A 22,100-nucleotide genomic window follows, 5' to 3' on the forward strand; every position below is an offset into this window, starting at 1 on the left:
CTAGCACCACGAGATCTTAAACATCCATCTGAACAGACAGATGAAATCTCAGTTTAACATCTCATTCAAAGGACAATGAAGCACTCCCTCAGTATTGCATTGGACTGTCAGCTTCGATTATGTGCTCAATTCTCTGGAATGGAACAACCTTGGGATATCAACTGAGCCTTGCTGAACTTGTTTTTTTAACAAGTTAGGGGGCCTTGAAATCCGCAATAGTAAGTTCTGGCTCCAAAACCGGAAGTTTAAGGATTGCACTCAGATCAACTTGCTCAATGAAGGGAATGGAAATCATGGTAACTTTTCAATTAAAAAACTGAAACTCCATACAATTGAAAACCATACAAAATGATTTTTTTGAGCTTATTCAGTGGTAAATATGTTGTGCGAGACAATACAGAGCCCTCCGGTAAGATACCAGATCTGTCATGAGTTACCTGATCTCAGTGATGCAATACAATCAGTAATTAGCCTCAATATCCACAGGCTACCAGAACAGGAGGGAAGAGGGAGGAGGGAGTAGAAAAATTAAGTCTTGGGTGTTCGGCAGGAAACTGGAAACTGAATTTCCACAGGGCAGCTTTAGCAAAGGAAGAAATGTGGGTTAATTCAGTTACAATGCAAATTTAAACACTTTGAATTCACTTTCAAACTATAAACATATCCATGTTCTTTTTTCTGATTTAAATTAACAACTTCTTGTTTCATTTAAATTGAGATGGAAGTACTCACAGTTTTTCCAGCAATCGGCTGGTGCTCTTGGCACGGAAGGAGTCTCTCTCATTAAGGTCTCGGATCTTGCGTGCCAATTCTCGAACTTCTCTGCTCAGCTTGTTGTACCTATTAAAAATAGAAGGGATGAAAATCTAATTTTTCAGCTCTGAATAACTATTTCCACATTCTGATTGGACAAAATGTACGACAAAAAAAGGCAAGGAGGATCAAAAGTAATCATTGGGTATACTGCACACGCTAAGAAAATGAAGTTCCTGGCCATTAACAAGCCATATTTGAAGAAAAAAACCTAACCCAAGTTGTAGACCACTCAAAAAGTCCACAACAGAGAGTTAGTGACCCCAAATTACCACTCTATTGACCTTAAATCTCTCAAGTTACGATAGTAGTTATTAAATTTTCAAATCATCCATCGTCTTGAAATTCTGGCCACATTAATAATCAATCTGTTTTTCCTCACGAGTGTGGCACTGGTGATCTTATGCAATTCCAGGTGCTTATTGCGATCCAAGGATTTTGAGATGCGTTCTCAGAAATCCCAGTAGGATTGCGATTGTCATTTACAATTGCTTTCACTTCCTTTTCGCACTCACCTGTGCTGCGCTCTCTCTGTCCCAACCTCAACTGCAATTTGTTGTCTCAGTAAAGTTGCCAAGATCTCGAGCCATGGTGCATTTATCTAGCTGCTTAACTGAGAATATTTTTACCTCAGAGAATGAAAAGGCTGGGAAGGGAAGGTGTCCTGGCATGTCAAGCTAGCAAACATCGCCTCAGAGGCTGTAAAACCTTCAGTGGAAATTCTCAATCGTCAGGAACCTAAAAATTGCCTTTAAGAAACTGTTTTTCCCATTTTAAAGGGAATCCAGGATCACCACTTGATAAAATAATATTCAGCTCTAGTTCACAGGACCTTATCTCTTTATTCAGAGCCCAAAAGATCAAGTAGCTATGAAGTGTAAATACTGCAGCAAATTTTACCCAGCCCAAGCTTTGGTGAAACCAGCATTATGCAGTGAATCGACAATGAGGTAGCAAGAGGGGATCACAGTTTTTAAATAGAGCTACAAGCTACGCTTCTACAGGGGACAAAGCTAGTGTGTGCAACCTAAACACTGGGACCATTTGTATCTAAAGTTAGCACAGAAACTCAAGTCATACATTTGCACCAGACTGTAAACTGCATCCTGGTTAGGAATGGAGAGAAAAGGCTGCACCAAAACTCTTCCAACAGTAATGTGCATTTCTATGGCACCTTTAACATAGTAAAGCATCCCAAGGCACTTCACAGGAGTGTAATCACACAAAATTGACACCAAACCAAAGATATTAGGATGTGTGACTAAAAGCTTGGCCAAAGAGGTAGGTTTTAAGCAGTGTCTTAAAGGAGAAGAGAAATGTGGAGAAATTTAGGGAGGGAATTCCAGAGCTTACGGTCTAGACAGCTGAAAGCACAGCCTCCAATGGTGGGACGAAAGGAGTTGGGTGCTGCACAAGAGGCCAGAGTCGGAGGAACACAGAATTCTCAGAGGGCTGTAAAGCTGAAGAAGGCTGCAGAGAAAGGGATTAGTGAGGCCAAGTAAGGATTTGAATTTTTAAAATTGAGGCATTGGTGGACTGGAAGCCTATGTAGGTCAGTGCTATCAGTCATTCAGTACTGCGACACTGGCTGCATTGTTGCCCACCCCCATAGCCGGCAATCAGCGAAATCAGTAAAACTGATAAACGTCGGCTTTACCGCGGTAACATCGCTGTTAACTACCCCATTAAAAGTTAGAGCTTGTTGGATTAGCTCGAACTGGGGTTCTAACAGTGTGTTGACTGCTAAAAAAAGTTACAGCCCTGAAAAACTAATTAATTTTGCGGAGTGTCGAATTTCTCCATTATAATAAAAATTACAATCAAGAAACTTAAAAAAAAAACTCTTTTTTTTTAAAGTTTGTTCATCTTTATTTCAGGTTTACCTTTTCTCCATGCGAGAGCCCCAATCTTTCCTTTGCTCTCTCGAACATTTTTTTTTTATATAAAGAAAAGCAACTTGTTCACTTCCTGGTTTCCTGTCTGAGAGAATTCTGCATTGTGATTGGCTGCTTGTTGAAGTCACAACAGAGCATGCTATGGGATTCCCACTACACTACTCTCAATTGCATGTCGAAAAAGTCAAACTTCTCGCCACAGAGATCACGAGATCTTTGTGGAGGCTTTCTTCGAGGCCAACAGCGAATTCCTTTGCTTCGCCGCTGACCACAAATTATGGGCCTATATAAAAGTGGGCAATCGATTTAGTTTTAGCAGACTTCAAAGAGGTTCCATTGATGTCACTGCACGATTCAGTCTTGACAGATAAAAAGTGAACATGCTGATCTGGAACAGGAAGGAGCTGAACCGATGGGACGGACTCCACCTGAACCTGGAAGGGACCAGTGTCCTAGCGGAAAGGGTAAACAGGGAGGTGGCAAAGGCTTAAAAGTAGTAAGGGGGGAGGGATCTACAAGAAACGTAAGCAGCCTAAATATAAACAAAACAGGAAAAATGAGCATGGGAAAGAATAAAGTAAGGGAGGACATTGATGGCAAGGGAGCAAATAAGAGTTATAGAACAGGAGTCTAAAAAGATGGTTAAAGATAAAAAGTGAGAGGAAATCCTATTAAAAATGAGTTAAACTATCTGTGCAGCAATGCACAGTGTTCGTAATAAAACAGGGGAGCTGGAGGAAATCATGCATTGTGAGGAACCAGATATAGTAGGGATTACTGAGATATGGCTGCAGAAAAATCAGGACTGGGAATTAAACATTGCAGGGTATAACATATTTAGAAAAGATAGAGGGGGAAAAAGGGGAGGTGGAGTAGCTGTACTTATTAGGGATAACATAATGGCAGCAGAAAAAAGGACGCAGATATAAGCAAGACAATAATAGAATCCATATTAGAGATAAAAGATAATAAAGGATCAATCACACTAATAGGCATAGGCTGCAGACTACCGAATAGTGGAAGGGAGGTGGAGGAAGAAATATACAGACAAATTAAAGAAATTAGTAAAAAAATAGAATAATCATCATGGGGGATTTCAACTACCCTGATATTAACTCGACAGAAGGTAAAGGGGATAAGAGAATAGAGTTCCTACAATGTCTACAGGACTCCTTTCTAACCCAATATGTAAAAAGCCCAACAAGGGAAGATTCGCTATTGTATCTAGTTATAAGAAATGAGCCAGAGCAGACAAGTAGTAAATGTAGGGGAACATATAGACAATAGTGACCAAAATATAATACACTTCATGATAATAGAGAAGGACATAAGTATGACAAAAACCAGGTTAATAGATTAGAGAAAAGCTGATTTTGAGGGGCTGAGAATAGAACTTGAAAAGATTAAAATGGGCAAGAATATTGGTAAACGACGATGCAGAATGGCAATGGGAAACAGTTAAAACGGTGTTAAACAGAGTGCAGGAACAATACATTCCACTAAAAGGAAAGAACAAACTAAACACTAATGAGACACCTTGGATGAATAAACACATTAGGGAACAATTGGGGGTAAGGAAAGAGGCATACATTAAGTATATAGACAGCAAAGGAATGCATGATAGGAGAGAATACGAAGGGATTAGCAGAGAAGTCAAAAAAACAATTAGGAAGGCAAAAAGGAACTATGAAATTAAATTATCAAGGAAAATAAAACAAAATAGTAAAATATTTTACAGACATCAATAAAAAAAGTTGGGATGGAAATAGGGCCATTAAGGGATAGACAGGACAATACCACAGGTAACAATAGAGAGATGGCAGAAATATTAATTCATTATTTTGCTTCGGTATTTACCAGGGAGATGGAACAGGTGGACATGACATTGGATGATGAGATGAGTAATGAGGTAAGTGCATTTAAAATAAAAACAGGGATATGTTAAATAAACTAATCAAACTCAGAGGATAAAACCCCTGGTCCGGAAGGATTGCAGCCACGCATTTCAAAAGAATCTAGGGAAGAGATAGGAGAGGCATTACTACACATATTTAATAATTCGTTAGAAAAAGGTGTAGTGCCAGAGGACTGGCGGACAGCTAACCCAATACCTATATTCAAGAAGGGGGATCACAGAATCACAGAAACCCCACAGTGCAGATAGAGGCCATTTCGGCCCATCGAGCCTGCACCGACACATATCCCACCCGATCCCCGTAACCCCTATACCAACACATATCCCACCCTATCCCCGTAACCCCACGTATTTTAATCCCCCTAACACTAAGGGTCAATTTATCATGGCCAATCAAACTAACCCGCACATCTTTGGACATGTCCAGGGAATTATAGACCAGTCAGCTTAATATCGGTGGTAGGAAAAATAATGGAATCCCTACTAAAGGAGAGAATAGAAGAACACCTAAAAACGCAAAGTAAAGTTATGAATAGTCAGCATGGATTTCAAAAGGGAAAATCTTCCTTGACCAACCTCACTGAATTTTTTGAAGAGGTAACAGAGAGTAGACTATGGTAATGCAGTAGATGAAAGTTATCAAGATTTTCAGAAGGCATTCGATAAGGTACCCCATAATAGACTAATGAATAAGGTCAGAGAATGCAGACTCAGGGGACAAGTAGCCGAATGGATTGCTGGCTGGCTTTAAGACAGAAAGCAAAGAGTGGGAGTAAAGGGTAGCTATTCACAGTGGCAGAAGGTGGGTAGCGGTATTCCACAAGGATCAGTGCTGGGACCACTGCTGTTCAAAATTGACATTAACGATTTAGGCTTTGAAATCAAAAACACAATTTCTAAAGTTGCGGATGATACCAAATTGGGGGGGGATAGTCAATACTGAGGAGGACTGCAACAAATTACATTTTGGTAGGAAGAATTGGGAGGTCACTTATCACTTGGAGAGTGCGAGTCGAGGTGGGGTAGAGGAACAAAGGGATCTTGAAGTACAAATACACAAATCACTAAAAGTTGTGCCACAGGTTAGCAAGGCCATAAAAAAAGCAAACCAAGCACTCGGGTTTATTTCTAGAGAGCTAGAATTGCAAAGTAGGGAAGTTATGCTAAACTTGAATCGAACCTTGGTTAGACCATACTTGGTGTACTACGTGCAATTCTGGTCTCCATATTAGAGGCACTGGAGAGGGTGCAGAGAAGATTTACAAGGATGATACCAGAAATGCGAAGGTGTACATATCAGGAAAGGATGAACATATCAGGAAAGGATGAACAGGCTGGGTCTCTTTTCTCTTGAAAAAAGACTAAGGGGTAACCTGATAGAGGTCTTTAAAATTATGAAAGGTTTTGATAAAGTGGATACAGAGAGAGTGTTTCCACTTGTGGGGAAGAACATAACTAGAGGCCATCAATATAAGATAGTCACCAAGAAATTCAATAGAGAATTCAGAAAAAACTTCTTTACCTAGAGTGTGGTGAGAATGTGGAACTCGCTACCACAGGGAGTGGTTGAAGCGAATAGTATAGATGCATTTAAGGGGAGGCTGGACAAGCATAGAGGGATAAGGGAATAGAGGGTTATGTTGATAGATTTAGATGAGGAAAGACAGGAGGAGGCTCAAGTGGAGCATGGACTGGTTGGGCCGAATGGCCTGTTTCTGTGCCATATATCCTGTAATGAACAAAATTCCTACACTCAATTTAAACGTCAGTAATCAAAGAATATCTAAGTCATAACTTAGAATGCAAGCTAATAAACAAGGTGCAGGCCAATTTAGAACCACAATACTTAACCAGGCCTTCTGATTTTCTTGGTTTTTCCACCCCCCTTAATTTGAGTTTAACAAATTGTGAAATCAACTGCAAGCATTTAAAGGTTACTCTTTCCCTGCAGCACAGAAAGGGGGCTGACTCAGCCGAGGATTACTGAGCTTTCGCAAATAAGTTTTTCAAACAAATCGCAGTCACCCAAACAAAATCTGAAATGACAACAGAAAATGCTGGAAAAACTCAGCAGGCCAGGCAACATCCGTGGAGAGAAAATAGAGTCAACGTTTCGGGTGAACCCTTTGTCAAGACTAAAGAAGCACAGGAAATGAAGTAGGTTAAGAGGCCAGGCTGGAAGAGAACAAAAGAGAAGTGAAGAGACATTAAGAGGTATTCAAAACGAGATGAGATGGTGATAGGACTAGTGGAGACAAAAGACAGCTCTGGATTAGGTGTGAAATGCACTGGCAGAATGGGAGACAGCTGTCAAGTGGGAGAGAGAAAAAAAGGGGGGGTGGAAGGGCCAAAACAAAAGTGTGGATAAAAAATAAGTAAAAATGTAATAGGGGCCGAGGTTCTGATCTGAAATTGTTGAACTCGATATTGAGTCCGGATGGCTGTACAGTGCCTAATCAGAAGATGAGGTGCTGCTCCTCGAGTTAAAATGACAGGCGACCGGAAGCTCGGGGTCACCCTTACGGACTGAACGGAGGTGTTCCGCAAAGCAGTCACCCAATCTGCGTTTGGTCTCCCCAATGTAGAGGAGACCACATCGTGAGCACCGATATAGTGCCGTTTCCTGCTCTCGTCCTTAACAAGACAATTTCATTCACTTTGCCTTCAATGTCCACCCTTCCCTCACATGGTCCATCTCTGACTCTTCCCTTCCTCGACTTCTCCGTCTCCATCTCTGGGGATAGGTTATTGACCAACATTCACTACAAGCCCACTGACTCACAGCTACCTGAACTACACTTCCTCCCACCCTGCCTCCTGCAAGGACTCTATTCCATTCCCCCAGTTTCTCCGTCTCCGCCGCATCTACTCCGACGATGCCACCTTCCACACCAGTGCTTCCGACATGTCTTCCTTTTTCCTCAACCGCGGATTCCCCGCTACCGTGGTTGACACAGCCCTCAACCGTGTCCGTTCTATCTCCCGCACTTCTGCCCTCACCCCTGCCCCTCCCTCCCGGAACCACGATAGGGTTCCCCTTGTCCTCACCTTTCACCCAACCAGCCTCCACATTCAACGGATCATCCTCCGCCATTTCCGCCACCTCCAAAGTGATGCCACCATCAAACGCATCTCCACCTCCCCTCCCCTTTCAGCATTCCGTAGGGACCGCTCCCTCCAAGATACCCTCGTCCACTCCTCTCGCACCCTCAGCACCCCTTCCCCTGGCACCTTCCCATGCAAGCGCAGGAGATTTAACACCTCCCCCCTTCCCACTGTCCAGGGCCCCAAATACCCCTTCCAGGTGAAACAGCGATTTACTTGTACTTCTTGCAATCCAGTATACTGTATTCGCTGCTCACAATGTGGTCTCCTCTACATTGGGGGAGACCAAACGCAGATTGGGCGACTACTTTGCGGAACACCTCCATTCAGTCCGTAAGGGTGACCCCGAGCTTCCGGTCGCCTGTCATTTTAATTCACCACCCCATTCCCACTCGGACCTCACCGTCCTCGGCCTCTTGCATTGTTCCACGGAAGCTCAGCGTAAGCGCGAGGAACAGCACCTCATCTTCCAATTAGGCACTTTACAGCCTTCCGGACTCAATATCAAGTTCAACAATTTCAGATCAGAACCTCGGCCCCTATTACATTTTTACTTATAATTTTTTATCCACACTTGTGTTTTGGCCCTTCCCCACCCCACTTTCTCTTTTTTTTCTCTCTCCCACTTGACAGCTGTCTCCCATTCTGCCAGCGCATTTCACACCTAATCTAGAGCTGTCTTTTGTCTCCACTAGTCCCATCACCATCTCATCTCGTTTTGAATACCTCTTAATGTCTCTTCACTTCTCTTTTGTTCTCTCCCAGCCTGGCCTCTTAATCTACTTCATTTCCTGTGCTTCTTTAGTCTTGACAAAGGGTTCACCCAAAACGTGGACTCTATTTTCTCTCCACGGACGTTGCCTGGCCTGCTGAGTTTTTCCAGCATTTTCTGTTGTTATTTTGGATTTCCAGCATCTGCAGTATTTTGCTATCAAAAATCTGAAATGAGTCTTACATATGAAAACATTCAACCCAATCAGTGCTACGTGTGGTAAATAAAAAGGTTCAAAGCCAAAACTAATTAACCTGATTAAGAGCTCATAACTCAAATGGTACCCAATTAACACTCATTTTACAAAGCTCTATAATTTTACAAAAAATGTCAATATCAGAGGCTGAACTTATACGAAGTTAACACCAGCCAGTTCAGCACCCACAGGTGGGTTTGTTGTTGGTATTCTTATATATGGTTACCATTTTGAAATACATGTGGTTTGTAGTTCTTACTGGGTCTGGGGAGGCACACTACAACATTCAGAAGCTGGCCTACTTTCTACTGTCACAAATGTAAAGAAACCCCTGCTGACTGACATGCAAAGGTTTGGAGAGCAAAAAAATTTCTGTCCAAGTATTGGACTGCCTACTGTTAAACTCAGACGAGGCCCATTACATTCTATTTGTCGCCTGAATTCTTCTGCCTCCAACCTGCAAATTAAAAAGGTGCTTCTCCCGTGATATTTGTCTGGTATGAATTGTGGGAGAGCAGGCTATGCACTAGTTTTTCCCCCATTTACATTGCCGACGCTGGCTCACTTATCCTGGCAGCAGAATCAGACACATTTCTTTTTGTAGGTCTATGATGTGGCCACTGGGCTGAGGGAGTTGGTTTTCGCAATATATTAGCAGGGAGGCCAGTGCTCAGATACTGCTCTCCCACAATCCAAATTAAATAAGTGCCAAAGTAAAAGTACAAGGCAGTGTTTGACTTAAAGGTCAATTAACTCCTCAATCAGTAAATCTTAAATGGCCACGATTAACATTTGCACTTAACTCATTATATGCCCATAACAACTGGCAATAAGTGGTGTACGAACAGTATGTTGCTGCACCTTCACTTCGTTTTAGTGGACTGTTAGGCTGCAGTTACTACAGCTACTGGTCTCAATCCATTGTCAGAGCATAGTTATTCTGCCAAACACCCTTAGCTGCAGTTTGCACAGAGGAGCTCTGTCCAAAGGTTCACTCCAGCTACTTTTTAGTAATAAAACAGAAAATGCAAGAAACACTCAGCAGGTCAGGCAGCATCTGTGGAGAGAGAACAGTTAAAAGTTTCAGGTCAATGACCTTTCATCAGCCTCTCCACAGATGCTGCCTGGCCCGCTGAGTGTTTCCAGCACTTACTGTTTTTATTTCTGATTTCCAGCATCCGCAGTATTTCGCTTTTGAGCTCATTTTTAGTTTTTGGAGAAAGTACACACTTCCACTCACTCTCCAATAACATTTTTAAAATAATTACACATAAGTTGTTACAAGTTCACTGGAAATCCAAGATGTACTTTTAAAGTATAGCTTTGCACGAGGGTAAATTAGACTGCAACACAAACCATTACAAGACAGCCTCTTAACCTCCGTGTGCATTAGTTAGATCAGGACCCAACTCCTAAATTACACTGCCACTTTCTAGTTGATGCAGTACAGTTTTGGGTGACACTGATTAGAATGGGACCAGTATAAATACACCCTACATTTCATACTACATTTATTTTGATTTATTCACATTTTTATCAGTGGCCAATCCATTCACTCATTGCATTTCCATCAAATTTTCTCCTTCCACCTCCCCTGAAGGTGGCAACTCATGCTGGTTCAAAAGGCAACTCCAGTAACTTTACTCAGGTCATCTTAATTTATGTACAGAACCAACAAGCGTTAGTCTGCTTTTTGACCAGTTGGGGAATTGTAGCTGAGCCAATCCTGTCCTTGCCCAACATTTGCAAATAAATATGCACTTGGAGCAGGAGTCACTGAATCGAAGAAAGATCCTTGGCCAATTGATCCCTCCTGAGCCTGCCAATGTTAGAGACAACCAGAACACTATCATCATCCAGCTGAGCTCAGCTAAGTCTCAACACACCACAAGATTTTATAAAACTGCGTGATGAAATACACAGCATATCAACATCTGAAAACAGAACAAACTAATGTTTTGGGCACAGAAACTCTGTCCGAACAGTTCTAAATAAGGGCCGCTGTTTGAAATGTTAACCGGTCTTTTTTTCTTTTCAGCTGCTGACAGACCTTTATACTTTTGGCTCAGCAGACCTTTGTTGACCACTTTTATACAAAGAGTTGGGTCTGTTTTATGAGGAAACAGTTTGTTTCTAGCTATATAAACAACCTAATTGATATTATATGTATTTGGGAAGGTGGAATGACAATTGGCAGTTAAATGTAGATAAGTCATACACTTAAGGGGACAAAATAAGCAGCTGGATTGGATTAGATTAGATTAATGGGAAAATACTGACAAGGATCAATTGGGAAAGGGGCCTGGGAATCATGATTGATCAATCCCTCACATCCATAGAAGATAGGAGCAGGAGTAGGCCATTCAGCCCCTCAAGCCTGCTCCGCCATTCAATGCGATCATGGCTGATCATCCAAATTCAGTACCCGGTCCCTGCTTTCTCCCCATACCCCTTGATCCCTTTAGCCTTAAGAAATATATCCAACTCCTTCTTGAATATATTTAATGAATTGGCCTCCACCGCCTTCTGTGGTAGAGAGTTCCACAGGTTCACCACGCTATGGGTGAACAAATTCCTCCTCATTTCTGTCCTAAATGGCCTACCCTTTATCCTTAGACTGTGTCCCCTGGTTCTGGGCTCCCCGACCATCGGGAACATCCTTCCTGCATCTAGTCTGTCCAGTCCTGTCAGAATTTTATAAGTTTCAATGAGATCACCTCTCATTCTTCTAAACTCCAGCAAGTACAAGCCCAATCGACCCAATCTCTTCTCATACGTCATTCCTGCCATCCCAGGTATCAGCCTGGTGAATCTTCGCTGAACTCCTTCAATGGCAAGAACATCCTTCCTCAGATAAGGCGACCAAAACTGCACACAATAATCAAGATGTGGTCTCACCAAGGCCCTGTACAACTGCAGCAAGACATCCTTGTTCCTGTACTCAAACCCTCTCGCTACGAAGGCCAACATACCATTTGCCTTCTTAACCGCCTGCTGCACCTGCATGCTTACCTTCAGCGACTGGTGCACAAGGACACCCAAGTCTCGTTGCACTTCCCCTTCTCCCAGTCTACTGCCATTTAGATAATAATCTGCCTTCCTGTTTTGGCCACCAAAGTGGACAACCTCACATTTATCCACGATATATTGCATCTGCCATGTTTCTGCCCAATCACCCAACATGTCCAAATCATCCTGGAGTTTCTCGACATCCTCCTCACAGCACACACGCCCACCCAGCTTTGTGTCGTCTGCAAATTTGGAGATATTACATCTAGTTCCCTTGTCTAGATCATTAATATATATTGTGAATAGCTGGGGTCCAAGGACCGATCCCTGCGGTACCCCACTGGTCACTGCCTGCCACTCAGAAAAGGACCAGTTTAGTCCAACTCTTTGCTTTCTGTCTGCCAACCAGTTCTCTATCCAAGTCAATACCTTGCCCCCAATTCCATGTGCCTTAACTTTACACGCTAATCTCTTATGCGGGACCTTATCGAAGGCCTTCTGAAAGTCCAGATACACCACATCCACTGGTTCTCCCTTATCTATTTTATACCAGTTACATTCTCAAAAAATTCCAGTAGATTAGTCAAGCACGATTTACCTTTTGTGAATCCATGTTGACTTTGTCCGATCCTGTCACTGTTTTCCAAGTGCTCTGCTATTACATCTTTTATAATGGACTCTAGCATTTTCCTCACTGCCGATGTCAGGCTTACCGGTCTGTAATTCCCCGTTTTCTCTCTGCCACCTTTTTTGAAGAGTGGGGTAACATTAACTACCCTCCAATCCATGGGTACTGTTCCAGATTCCATCGAATGTTGGAAGATGATCAGCAATGCATCTACTATTTCTTGGGCCACTTCCTTAAGTACCCTAGGATGTAGATTATCAGGCCCTGGGGATTTATTGGCCTTCAATCCCATCAATTTCCCTAACACCATTTCCCTACAAATACTGATTTCTTTCAGTTCCTCCCTTTCATCAGACCCTATGTTCCCCGGCACCTCTGGGAGGTTATTTGTGTCCTCCTTTGGTGAAGACAGAACCAAAATATGTATTTAGTTGGTCGCCATTTCTTTGTTCCCCATTATAAATTCCCCTGATTCTGACTGCAAGGGACTTACGCTTGACTTCACCAATCTTTTTCTCTTCACATATCTATAAAAGCTTTTACAGTCAGTTTTTATGTTCCCTAAAAGCTTACTCTCATATTCTATTTTCCCCTTCTTAATTAATCCCTTTGTCCTCCTTTACTGAATCCTAAATTGCTCCCAATCCTCAGGATTATTGCTTTTTCTGGCCAATTTATATGTCCTCTCCTTGGATCTTATGCTATCCCTAATTTCCCTTGTTAGCCACGGTTGAGTCACCTTTTTATTTTTATTTTTATGCCAAACTGCGATGAACAAATTCTGTAGTTCATCCATTCGGTCTTTGAATGTTTGCCATTGCCTATCCACCGTCAACCCTTTGAGTGACATTCCCCAATCAATCCTACCCAACTCGCGCCTCAGACCATCGTAGTTTCCTTTATTTAAATTGAGGACCCTAGTCTCTGAGTCAACTACTTCATTCTCCATCTTAATGAAGAATTCGATCATATTATGATCGCTCTGACCCAAGGGGCTTCGTACACCAAGATTGCTAATTAATCCTTTCTCGTTACATAATACCCAGTCTAACATGGCCTGATCTCTGGTTGGTTCCTCGACATATTGGTCCAGGAAACCATCCCGTAAACACTCCAGGAATTCCTCCTCCACAGTATTGTTACTAATTTGGTTAGCCCAATCTATATGTAGATTAAAGTCACCCATGACTTCCCTTTTTCTGATTGCAGCATCTGTTATTTGCTTGTGTTTTTCTTCCTCCCCCCACTTTTCCTGGTACTATCCGAATGCTTCTTCATCTTGTCTTCTTCACTCTACAAGTGCCAAACAATCAGTTACGTCTCAGCATTGAAAGCAAATTACTATTACTTCCAGGTCCATTCTAAGTCTCCCTATACGGCAATTCCCGCGTTTAATTTCTTCAGATATTTGTCCGTCCAATTGCACAACAAACCTAAATGCTCTGCAAATCTTTTGAAATCATAGAAATTTACAGTACAGAAGGAGGCCATTTGGCCCACTGTGTGTGCTGGCTCTTTCTAGAATAATCCAAAACTAAACCCTCAGCCATGTTCTCTTACCATAGTCCTGCATCTTCCCCAACTCTAAACATTTTTCCTATTTTCCCTCAAATGATTCAATAGTCTCTGCTTCAACTACTCCATGGCAAAGCATTCCATTCTCCAACAACTCTGCACAAAGATTTCTCCTAACCCATCTCCTCTCATTTAATGACAAATTTAAATTGAGGAACCCTCGTCTATTTCTTCTGCTTGTGAAGTCAGAGTCATCCCTATTCCCTGTCAAAACCTTCAGAATTAAAAAAAACATTGCATCTACTCTTGGCCTTCTCTGCTCCAGTGGAAATAGTCCCAGTATCTCAATTGTCTCTTCATGATAGCAGTTTCCTATTCTTAGCCTCCTCCTGGTGAATCTACGCTGTACATTCTAAGGATCTCTGTAAACGCACTAGGCTGGATCACAGACAGATTTTGGTGCCTCCTCCTTCAAAGGATCACATGACAAAGGCCATTTTGGCTAGTCATCCTTCATCCAACCAGAAAAACCTACTGTCCTCTATCCCTGGAACCATAACCCCGCAAGCACCCTCAGGAGCTAACAGGAGAACCGGAGGTGGGTAAATGGAGTGGAGGTACAGACCAGCCATGATCTAATTTAATAGCGGAGTAGGCCCGAGGGGCTGAATGGCCTACTCCTGTTCCTATGTACTACAGTGTGGTACTGAGCTATTACACTTGGGAATCTCCAGTGTTTAATTCCTTAAGCGTGCTTAAGTTAACAGACCTCAAGTCAGGTAGTAGTTGGGTGCAATAATGTGTCTCTGCTTTGGCCCAAGAAGGAGACAACACACTCATCTGCATCCTGTAAAATTAATCTAATTTAGATGAATGCTATAACAGCAATTAATACAGAAGATATGTAAGCAATAATATTTTCCTATTATTTGCCCTCTGGTACCAAAACTGATAACACCACTGTCCTATTCATCTGCTTTGTGTGCAAGAACCAACCTGTCACTGCAGCCCATGACACTCCAAGCAGTAACAAAAAGCCACAAGGTTAGCACCTCAAACACAGAATATTCAGTTAGATTTTTACGATAAAAAGTACGTCAACTTTGTTCAAGGAGTCATATATCTTGGGATTGAAAAAGCAGTGATAAGCCTATCACTCAAACTTTGCTGATCACATACTTATTTCTCTTCTCACCATGTTTTGCTTCAATTTCTGTTTTAATTTCTTATGTGCAGCTTTTTTCCCTTTCTTGATTTTTTCCCCCTCACATTTTTGTTGTACATGGACCTCTCCTGTGTCTTTTCACCCCACCACTATTTGCATTCTTCTATCAACCTTGGCTCGGTGGTAGCACTCTCACCTCCAAGTCAGAATGTCATGGGTTCAAGCTCCATTCCAAAGAATTGAGCACATAATCTGGGTTGGCACGTCAACCTCTTTCAAATGAAATATTAAACTAAGGTCCCATCTACCCTCTCTGGTGGATGTAGATGATCTTCTGGCACTAGTCGAAGAGCAGGGGATTTCTTCTGGTGTCTTGGCCAACATTTATCCCTCAACACAACCACCAGAGACAATTTCTATTCCAATCTGTTCCTTTTCCCATTTGCCAACTCCCATTTATGCTGCGTCCATTCCCAAGTCTGTAGCCTACCTGAGAGTGAACTACCAGGACATTTTGGGAATGAAGTTATTGGAAACCACTGCTGGAGTGTCTTTCGCCTCTCTGAATAATCTTTCTTCCCTCAACAATTTTTATTGATGTGGAGTGTGAAATGGCCATTAAGTTCCCACTCAACAGCTCCCTGTGCCTGTATGTGTGGTCAGGTTGCCCTGGAGTCCATGGGAATTAAGGGTCAGACATTAAACTGAAGCCCCATCTCCCCTCTCAACTGGACGTAAAAGAATCAATAGTAACTTGCAAAAAAAGGGAATTGGATAGTTACCCGAAAAGGAAAAGAAATTCAAGGCTATGGGGAAAGAGCAGGGGAGTGCGACTAATTGGATAGCTCTTTCAAAGAGGCGGCACAGGTACGATGGGCTGAATGGCCTACTTCTGTGCTGTATGATACTATGATTCCAGGAATAGGTCTAACCAGAGTTAGCAACCCTCTTCTCTCATCTTCTCCCGCCTTATTCTCTTATTTACAACCTAACACCATTCAGAAGAATATGAATGATGAGCAGGATTAGGAGCATGGTGGCATAGTGGTTATGTTACTGGACCCGTACTCCAGCGGTCAGGACTAATGATCCAGAGACAGGAGTTCAAATCCCACCACGGTAGCTGAAGAATTTAAATTCAAAATATTCAAATAAATTTGGAATAAAAAGCTAGTATCAGTAACGGCGACCATGAAACTGTTGGATTGTCGTAAAAATCCATCCCGTTCACTAATGTCCTTTAGGGAAGGAAATCTGCCGTCCTCACCCGGTCTGGCCTATATGTGACTTTTGTGGTTGACTTTTAACTGCCCTGAGATGGCCGAGCAAGCCACTCATTTGTATTCAAGGCGGCGGCTTCTCGAGGGCAATTAGGAATGGGCAATAAATGCTGGCCTTGCCGACATCCCGTGAATATTTTTTTGTAAATATGGCCCAGCGAGCTACTTCGCCATTCAATAAGATAGTGGCTGATCTTCAACCTCAACTCCACTTTCCCACACGATCCCCAGAGCCCTTGATCCCCTTAAGAGTCCAAAAATCTTAGATCTCAGCCTTGAATATATTAAATGATTCAGCATCCACAGCCCTCTGTGGTAGTGAATTCCAAAGATTCACAACCCTCAATGAAGAAATTTCTCCTCATCTCAGTCCTAAATGACTGACCCCTTATCCTGAGACAATGGCCCCTAGTTTTAGACTCTCCAGCCAAGGGAAAATAGCTTCTCAGCATCTACCCTGTCAATCCCCTTCAGAATCTTGTATGTTTCAATGAGATCATCTCTCATTCTTCTAAACTCCAGAGAGTATAGGCCCATTCTACTCAATCTCTCATCATAAAAGCCTCTCATCCCAGGAGTCAATCCAATGAACCTTAGTTGCACTGCCTCCAAGGCAAGTATATCCTTCCTTAAATATGGAGCAAAAATGTACACAGTTCTCCAGGTGTGGTCTCACCAAAGTCTTGTACAATTGCAAGACTGCCTTACTCTGGTACTCCAACCCTCTTGCAATAAAGGCCAACATACCTTTTGCAATGCCCAACTGCTTGCTGTACCCTGCATGTTAACTTTTTGTGTTTCGTGTACAAGGACACGCAAATCCCTCTGTACACCAACATTTAATAGTTTCTCACCATTTAAAAAAAAGTCCTGTTTTTTCTATTCTTCCTCCCAAAGTGAATAACCTCACATTCCCCCACATTATACTCCATCTGCCATCTTATTGCCCACTCACTTAACCTGTCTATATCCCTTTGCAATCTCCGAGTCCTCCTCACAGCTTACTTTCCCAACTTGCTTTGTATTGTCAGCAAACTTGGATACATTATACTCGGTCCCTTCATCGAAGTTGTTAATATAGATTGTAAATAGCAGAGGCCCCAGCACAGATCCTTACGGTACCCCACTAGTTACAGCCTGCCAACCTAAAAATGACCCATTTATTCCTACCCTCTCTTTTCTGTCCTTTAACCAATCCGCTATCCATACTAATATATTACCCCCAGCCCCATGAACCCTTATCTTGTGTAACAACCATTCGTGTGGCACCTTATCGAATGCCTTTTGAAAATCCAAATATACTACAGTACATCCACTGGTTCCCCTTTATCGACCCTGCTAGTTACAGGTACATCCTCAAAAAATTTGTTAAACACTATTTCCTTTTCATAAAACCATGTTGATTCTGCCTATTTTCTAAGTGCCCTATTATCATTTCCTTAATAATGGCTTCCAGCATTTTCCCGATGACTGATGTTAGGCTAACTGGCCTGCAGTTCCCTCTTTTCTCTCTCCCTCCTTTCTTGAATAGTGGGGTTGCATTTGCTACCTTCCAATCAACTGGGACCATTCCAGAATCTAGCAAATTTTGGAAGATCACAACCAATACATGCACTATCTCTGTAGCCAACACGTTTAGAACCCGAGGATGTAGGCCATCAGGTCCAGGGGATTTGTAGGCTTTAGTCCCATTAATTTCTCCAGTACTTTTTCTTTACTAATATTAAATTACTTTAAGTTTCTCACTCTCTTTAGACCCTTGTTGCCCCACTATTTCTGGTATTTTTTTGTGTCTTCTTTTGTGAAGACCGATACAAAATATTTGTTTAACCTGTCTGCCATTTCCTTATTCCCCATTATAATTTGTTCTGTCTCAGACTCCAAAAGGACCCAAATTTACTTTTGCTACTCTCTTCCTTTTTACGTACTTTTAAAGCTTATACAATCTGTTTTTATATTTCTTGTTAGTTTACTCTCATATTCTATTTTCTCACTCCATCAATTTTTTGGTCATCATTTGTTTGTTTCTAAAAATCTCCCAAACCTCAGGCTTACTACTCTTGGCAACATTTTATGCCTCTTTTAATTTAATACTATCTTTAATGAGTCATGGAGGGATCACTTTTCCTGTGGAATTTTTATTTCTCAATGGATTGTTTATTCTTTGAGAATTATTAAATATTTCTTTAAATGTTTGCCATTGCTTATCTACAGTCATACCTTTTAATCTAATTTCCCAATCTACCTTAGCCAATTCGCCCCTCATACGTACGTAATTAGTTTAATTTAAGTTTAAGACTCTAGTTTCTGTATGACATTCTTGAAGTCAATGTGAAATTCTATCATATTATGATCACTCTTCCCCAGAGGATCCTTTACTATGAGATTACTAATTAACCCTGTCTCATTACACAAGAATTTTTTTTTTAAATAGCCTGTTCCCTGGTTGGTTCCACGACATATTGTTCAAGGAAACTGTCTTGAATGCTTTCCATGAACTAGTCCTCCAGACTACCTTTGCCAAATTGATTTGTCCAGTTTATAAGAAGATTGAAAACTCCCACAATTATTGCATTACTTCTGTTACAAGGTCCTCTTATTTCTTTATTAATATGCTGTCCAACAGTATAGATACTGTTAGGGGGCCTTTAAACTACTTCCACCAGTGTTTTCTGCCCCTTGTTATTTCTTATCTCAACCCATACAGATTCTACTTCCTGATCTTCCGAGCCAAGATCCTTCCTCACTACTGTCCTTCTGTCATGCTTTATCAGAGCTGCACCCACTCCTTTTCCATTCTGTCTGTCCTTTCAAACATCAAGTACCCCGAAATATTTAGTTCCCAACCTTAGTTACCATGCAACCACGTCTCTGTAATGACTATTAGATCAAACCCATTTATCTCTATTTGTGCCATTCATTCATATATCTTGTTACAAATGCTTCATGCATTCAGAAAAAGCACCTTTAGTTTTAACGTTTTATCATTTCCCCCCCGATTTGACCTTATTCGTTGCGACCGTTAAACTCTATGTCCATTCCTGTCACACTCTGCTTATCTTTACCCAAATTGCTACACTGCTCTATAGCCTTAATTTTTCTCTTAAGATGTGTAAAGTTCCCCTCAGCTGAACCCTCCCCCTACCCCTTTTTAGTTTAAAGCCTTATCTACAGCCCTAGTTATTCAATTCACTAAGACACTGGTCCCAGCCAGGTTTAAGTGGAGCCTGCCGCAACAGAACAGCTCCCTCTTTCCCCAGTACTGGTGCCAGTGTCCCATGACTCAAAACCCCTGCCTCCCACATCACTTTTTGAGCCACGCATTCAACAGTCTGCTCTGTTTGACCCCATGCCAATTTGCACATGGCTCAGGTAGTAATCAAGATATTACCTATGAGGTTCTGCTTGTTAATTTGGACCCTAACTTCTCAAACTCCCTCAGCAGAACCTCATTCCTAGTTCCTACGTGGACCATGACAACTGGATCCTCCCCTCATGCTCCCAGTTCTTACAGCTGCAAGGAGATATCCTTAACCCTGGCATCAGGCAGGCAACACAGCCTTCAGGACTCCTGGTCACAGTTGCAGAGAACAGCATCTATCCCCCTGACTATACTATCCCCTACCACATTCCTTTTTACTCACCCCCACCCCACTTGAATGGCCTCCTGTACCAGTGCCATGGTCAGTTCGCTCATCCTCCCTGCAGTCTTAGTTCTGATCCATACTGGTAACAAGCAACATTCCCCCGAAGCCACACTACCTCCTCCATTCAAATTTTTGCGCATGCACGGTATCTACAATGGAAAAGCCAGTTAGAGGCTTATGCAGGATCTTGCAGGTGACTGCGCGGCCACGCAGTTTAGCAGGAACATTGGTAGCAAGTACCTCATACCTGTTGGACAAGATCAAAGGTCGAGGCTCCTCCATCACTGCATCCTAGGTCCCCATACCTGCCTGGCTCAGTCATAGCCTCTTGTCCAGACCAAATCTAAACTACTACCGAACCTATGGGGTGTGACTGCCTCTTGGGTCAAAGTGTCTAGGTTACTCTCCCCCTCCCTGATGCATCGCAACGTCTGCAGCTCAGACTCCAGCTCAACAACTCTGAGCCAACGTTCCTCGAGTTGCAGACAGCAATTCAACCTTCAAAATGAACGCACATCTAAACCATAACGGCTGTGCCTTCCTTCTTATCAAATGTTGGGTTTGCTGTGTATTTCCAGCATCTCCCACGTTGCACAAGCCAGTGCGGCGGTGCATGACAAGACTGGCAGTGAAACCAGCAGATCCCTGGCCGGAGAACTACACACCCCACAATGCACCGAGTCCGACCAAACCCGGCTTGGCCCAGGCTCTTCAGGACTGCCAAGAGGACGGGCTCGAACAGTTTTTTTTTAAATAACCTCAGCCTCACTTTCACGAACATGGCGGCGTGATGGACGCGTGTCCGGCGCCGGCGCTCAGTCCAGGCCGGGGGCAATTCGCCTGGCTGCGGTTGCTAAGGCCTCGCCAACATGGCGGCGCCCCTCGAGTATCCAAGAGCGGCGCTGCCAGCGGGCCGTCTCATTCGAAGGAATACTCACTTGGTGTAGTCCTCCCTCCGCTGAATGCGGAATCTGCGCAGCACCTTCACTTCGCTCAGGTTGTTGTCCACCTCCCACGAGATAAAGTCGACTTTCTTCAAGAGTTTCTGCTCGTGGAACTTGAGCTTACGCACCATGGTTACCGTGCTCGGGGTCTTCGCCGGCTGTCTGGCGCGCCGCCTGAGAAAAATGTACAAAATCCCTGAGGGGGGGCCTTGCTGTTGCTGCCTGCGTGGAACCAAAGAGAGAAAACAACAACTACTTGTATTTATATGATAGCAAAATTTGTATTTATTATATTTATATAGCGCCTTCAATGTAGTAAAACGTCCCACCAGGAGTGTTAAAAGACACAAATTTGACACCAAGCCATATTAGAAATTAGGGAAGATGACCAAATAGCTAGGTTTTATGGAGGAAAGAGAGGCCGAGAGGTTCAGGGAGGGAATTCCAGAGCGTAGGGCCTCGACAGCTGAAGGCATAGCCACCAATGGTTGAGCGATTATAATCAGGGATGCTCAAGAGCGCAGAATTAGAGGAGCGCAGATATCTCAGGCGGGTGGTGGGGGCGGTGTGTGGGAGTGGTTGTGGGGCTGAAGGAGATTACAGAGATAGGAAGGGGCGAGGCCCTGGAGGGATTTAAAAACAAGGATGATGTTAAGTCTGTGTGTCCCAGTTATGCTTATTATAAATCACTAGACACAGACCACAAGAATAACTTTAACAGGTCTTTACTATTCGGAGGTCCTCTTTTTATTTGAACCAAAATTTGAACCAAATCAACTGTAAATAAACAAAAGTTCAACTAATCCTTAATAAATCAAATTAAAATTTGGTGTTCCAAATTGATGATGCACTCCAGTCCCCGCGGCGCCCAACGGTCGCGGAAATACTCAAGCGTACCGGCGGACACCGTGTGCTCCATCTCCAGGGCCACCCGGGCGCGAACATGGCCGCGGAAGAGAGGCAGGCAATCCGGCTGGACGACCCCCTCGATCGCCTGCTGCCTGGACCAATTGATTGCTCTTTTAGCCAGGCCCAGGAGCAGGCCCACAAGGAGGTCCTCCAGCCTATCCGCTCCCCTCCGCACCGGGTGACCGTAGATCAAGAGCGTGGGACTGAAGTGCAACCAAAAATCGAGGAGCAGCCCCTTCAAGTAGTGAAAGAGGGGCTGCAACCTCTCACACTCCATATAAACGTGGAACACGGACTCCTCCAGGCC

At 43.0% G+C, this 22,100-nt stretch overlaps 1 protein-coding gene across 7 annotated transcripts in view; it reads right to left on the reverse strand.

Moving 5' to 3' along the window:
- imp3 (IMP U3 small nucleolar ribonucleoprotein 3) overlaps positions 1-21,102 on the reverse strand; it is a 326,220-nt gene extending 305,118 nt beyond the window's left edge. Inside the window, exons 1-2 of one of the 7 annotated variants that reach the window (XM_085982178.1) lie at positions 20,879-21,102; positions 733-840 (exon numbers count right to left, since the gene is read on the reverse strand). In XM_085982178.1, coding sequence (XP_085838304.1) covers positions 733-840; positions 20,879-21,015 — 245 coding nt within the window. In that variant the 5' untranslated portion in view covers positions 21,016-21,102. Of the gene's footprint in view, positions 1-732; positions 841-20,878 lie in introns of those variants that run through there. The other 6 variants (XM_085982177.1, XM_085982181.1, XM_085982176.1 and 3 more) reach the window with 6 other exon arrangements.
- Positions 21,103-22,100: the final 998 nt, after the last annotated feature.

This window comes from Somniosus microcephalus, chromosome 3 (genome assembly GCF_052327205.1).
Source record: "Somniosus microcephalus isolate GS21.2 chromosome 3, FLI_Smic_1.0, whole genome shotgun sequence".
NCBI classification, from domain to species: Eukaryota; Metazoa; Chordata; class Chondrichthyes; order Squaliformes; family Somniosidae; genus Somniosus; species Somniosus microcephalus.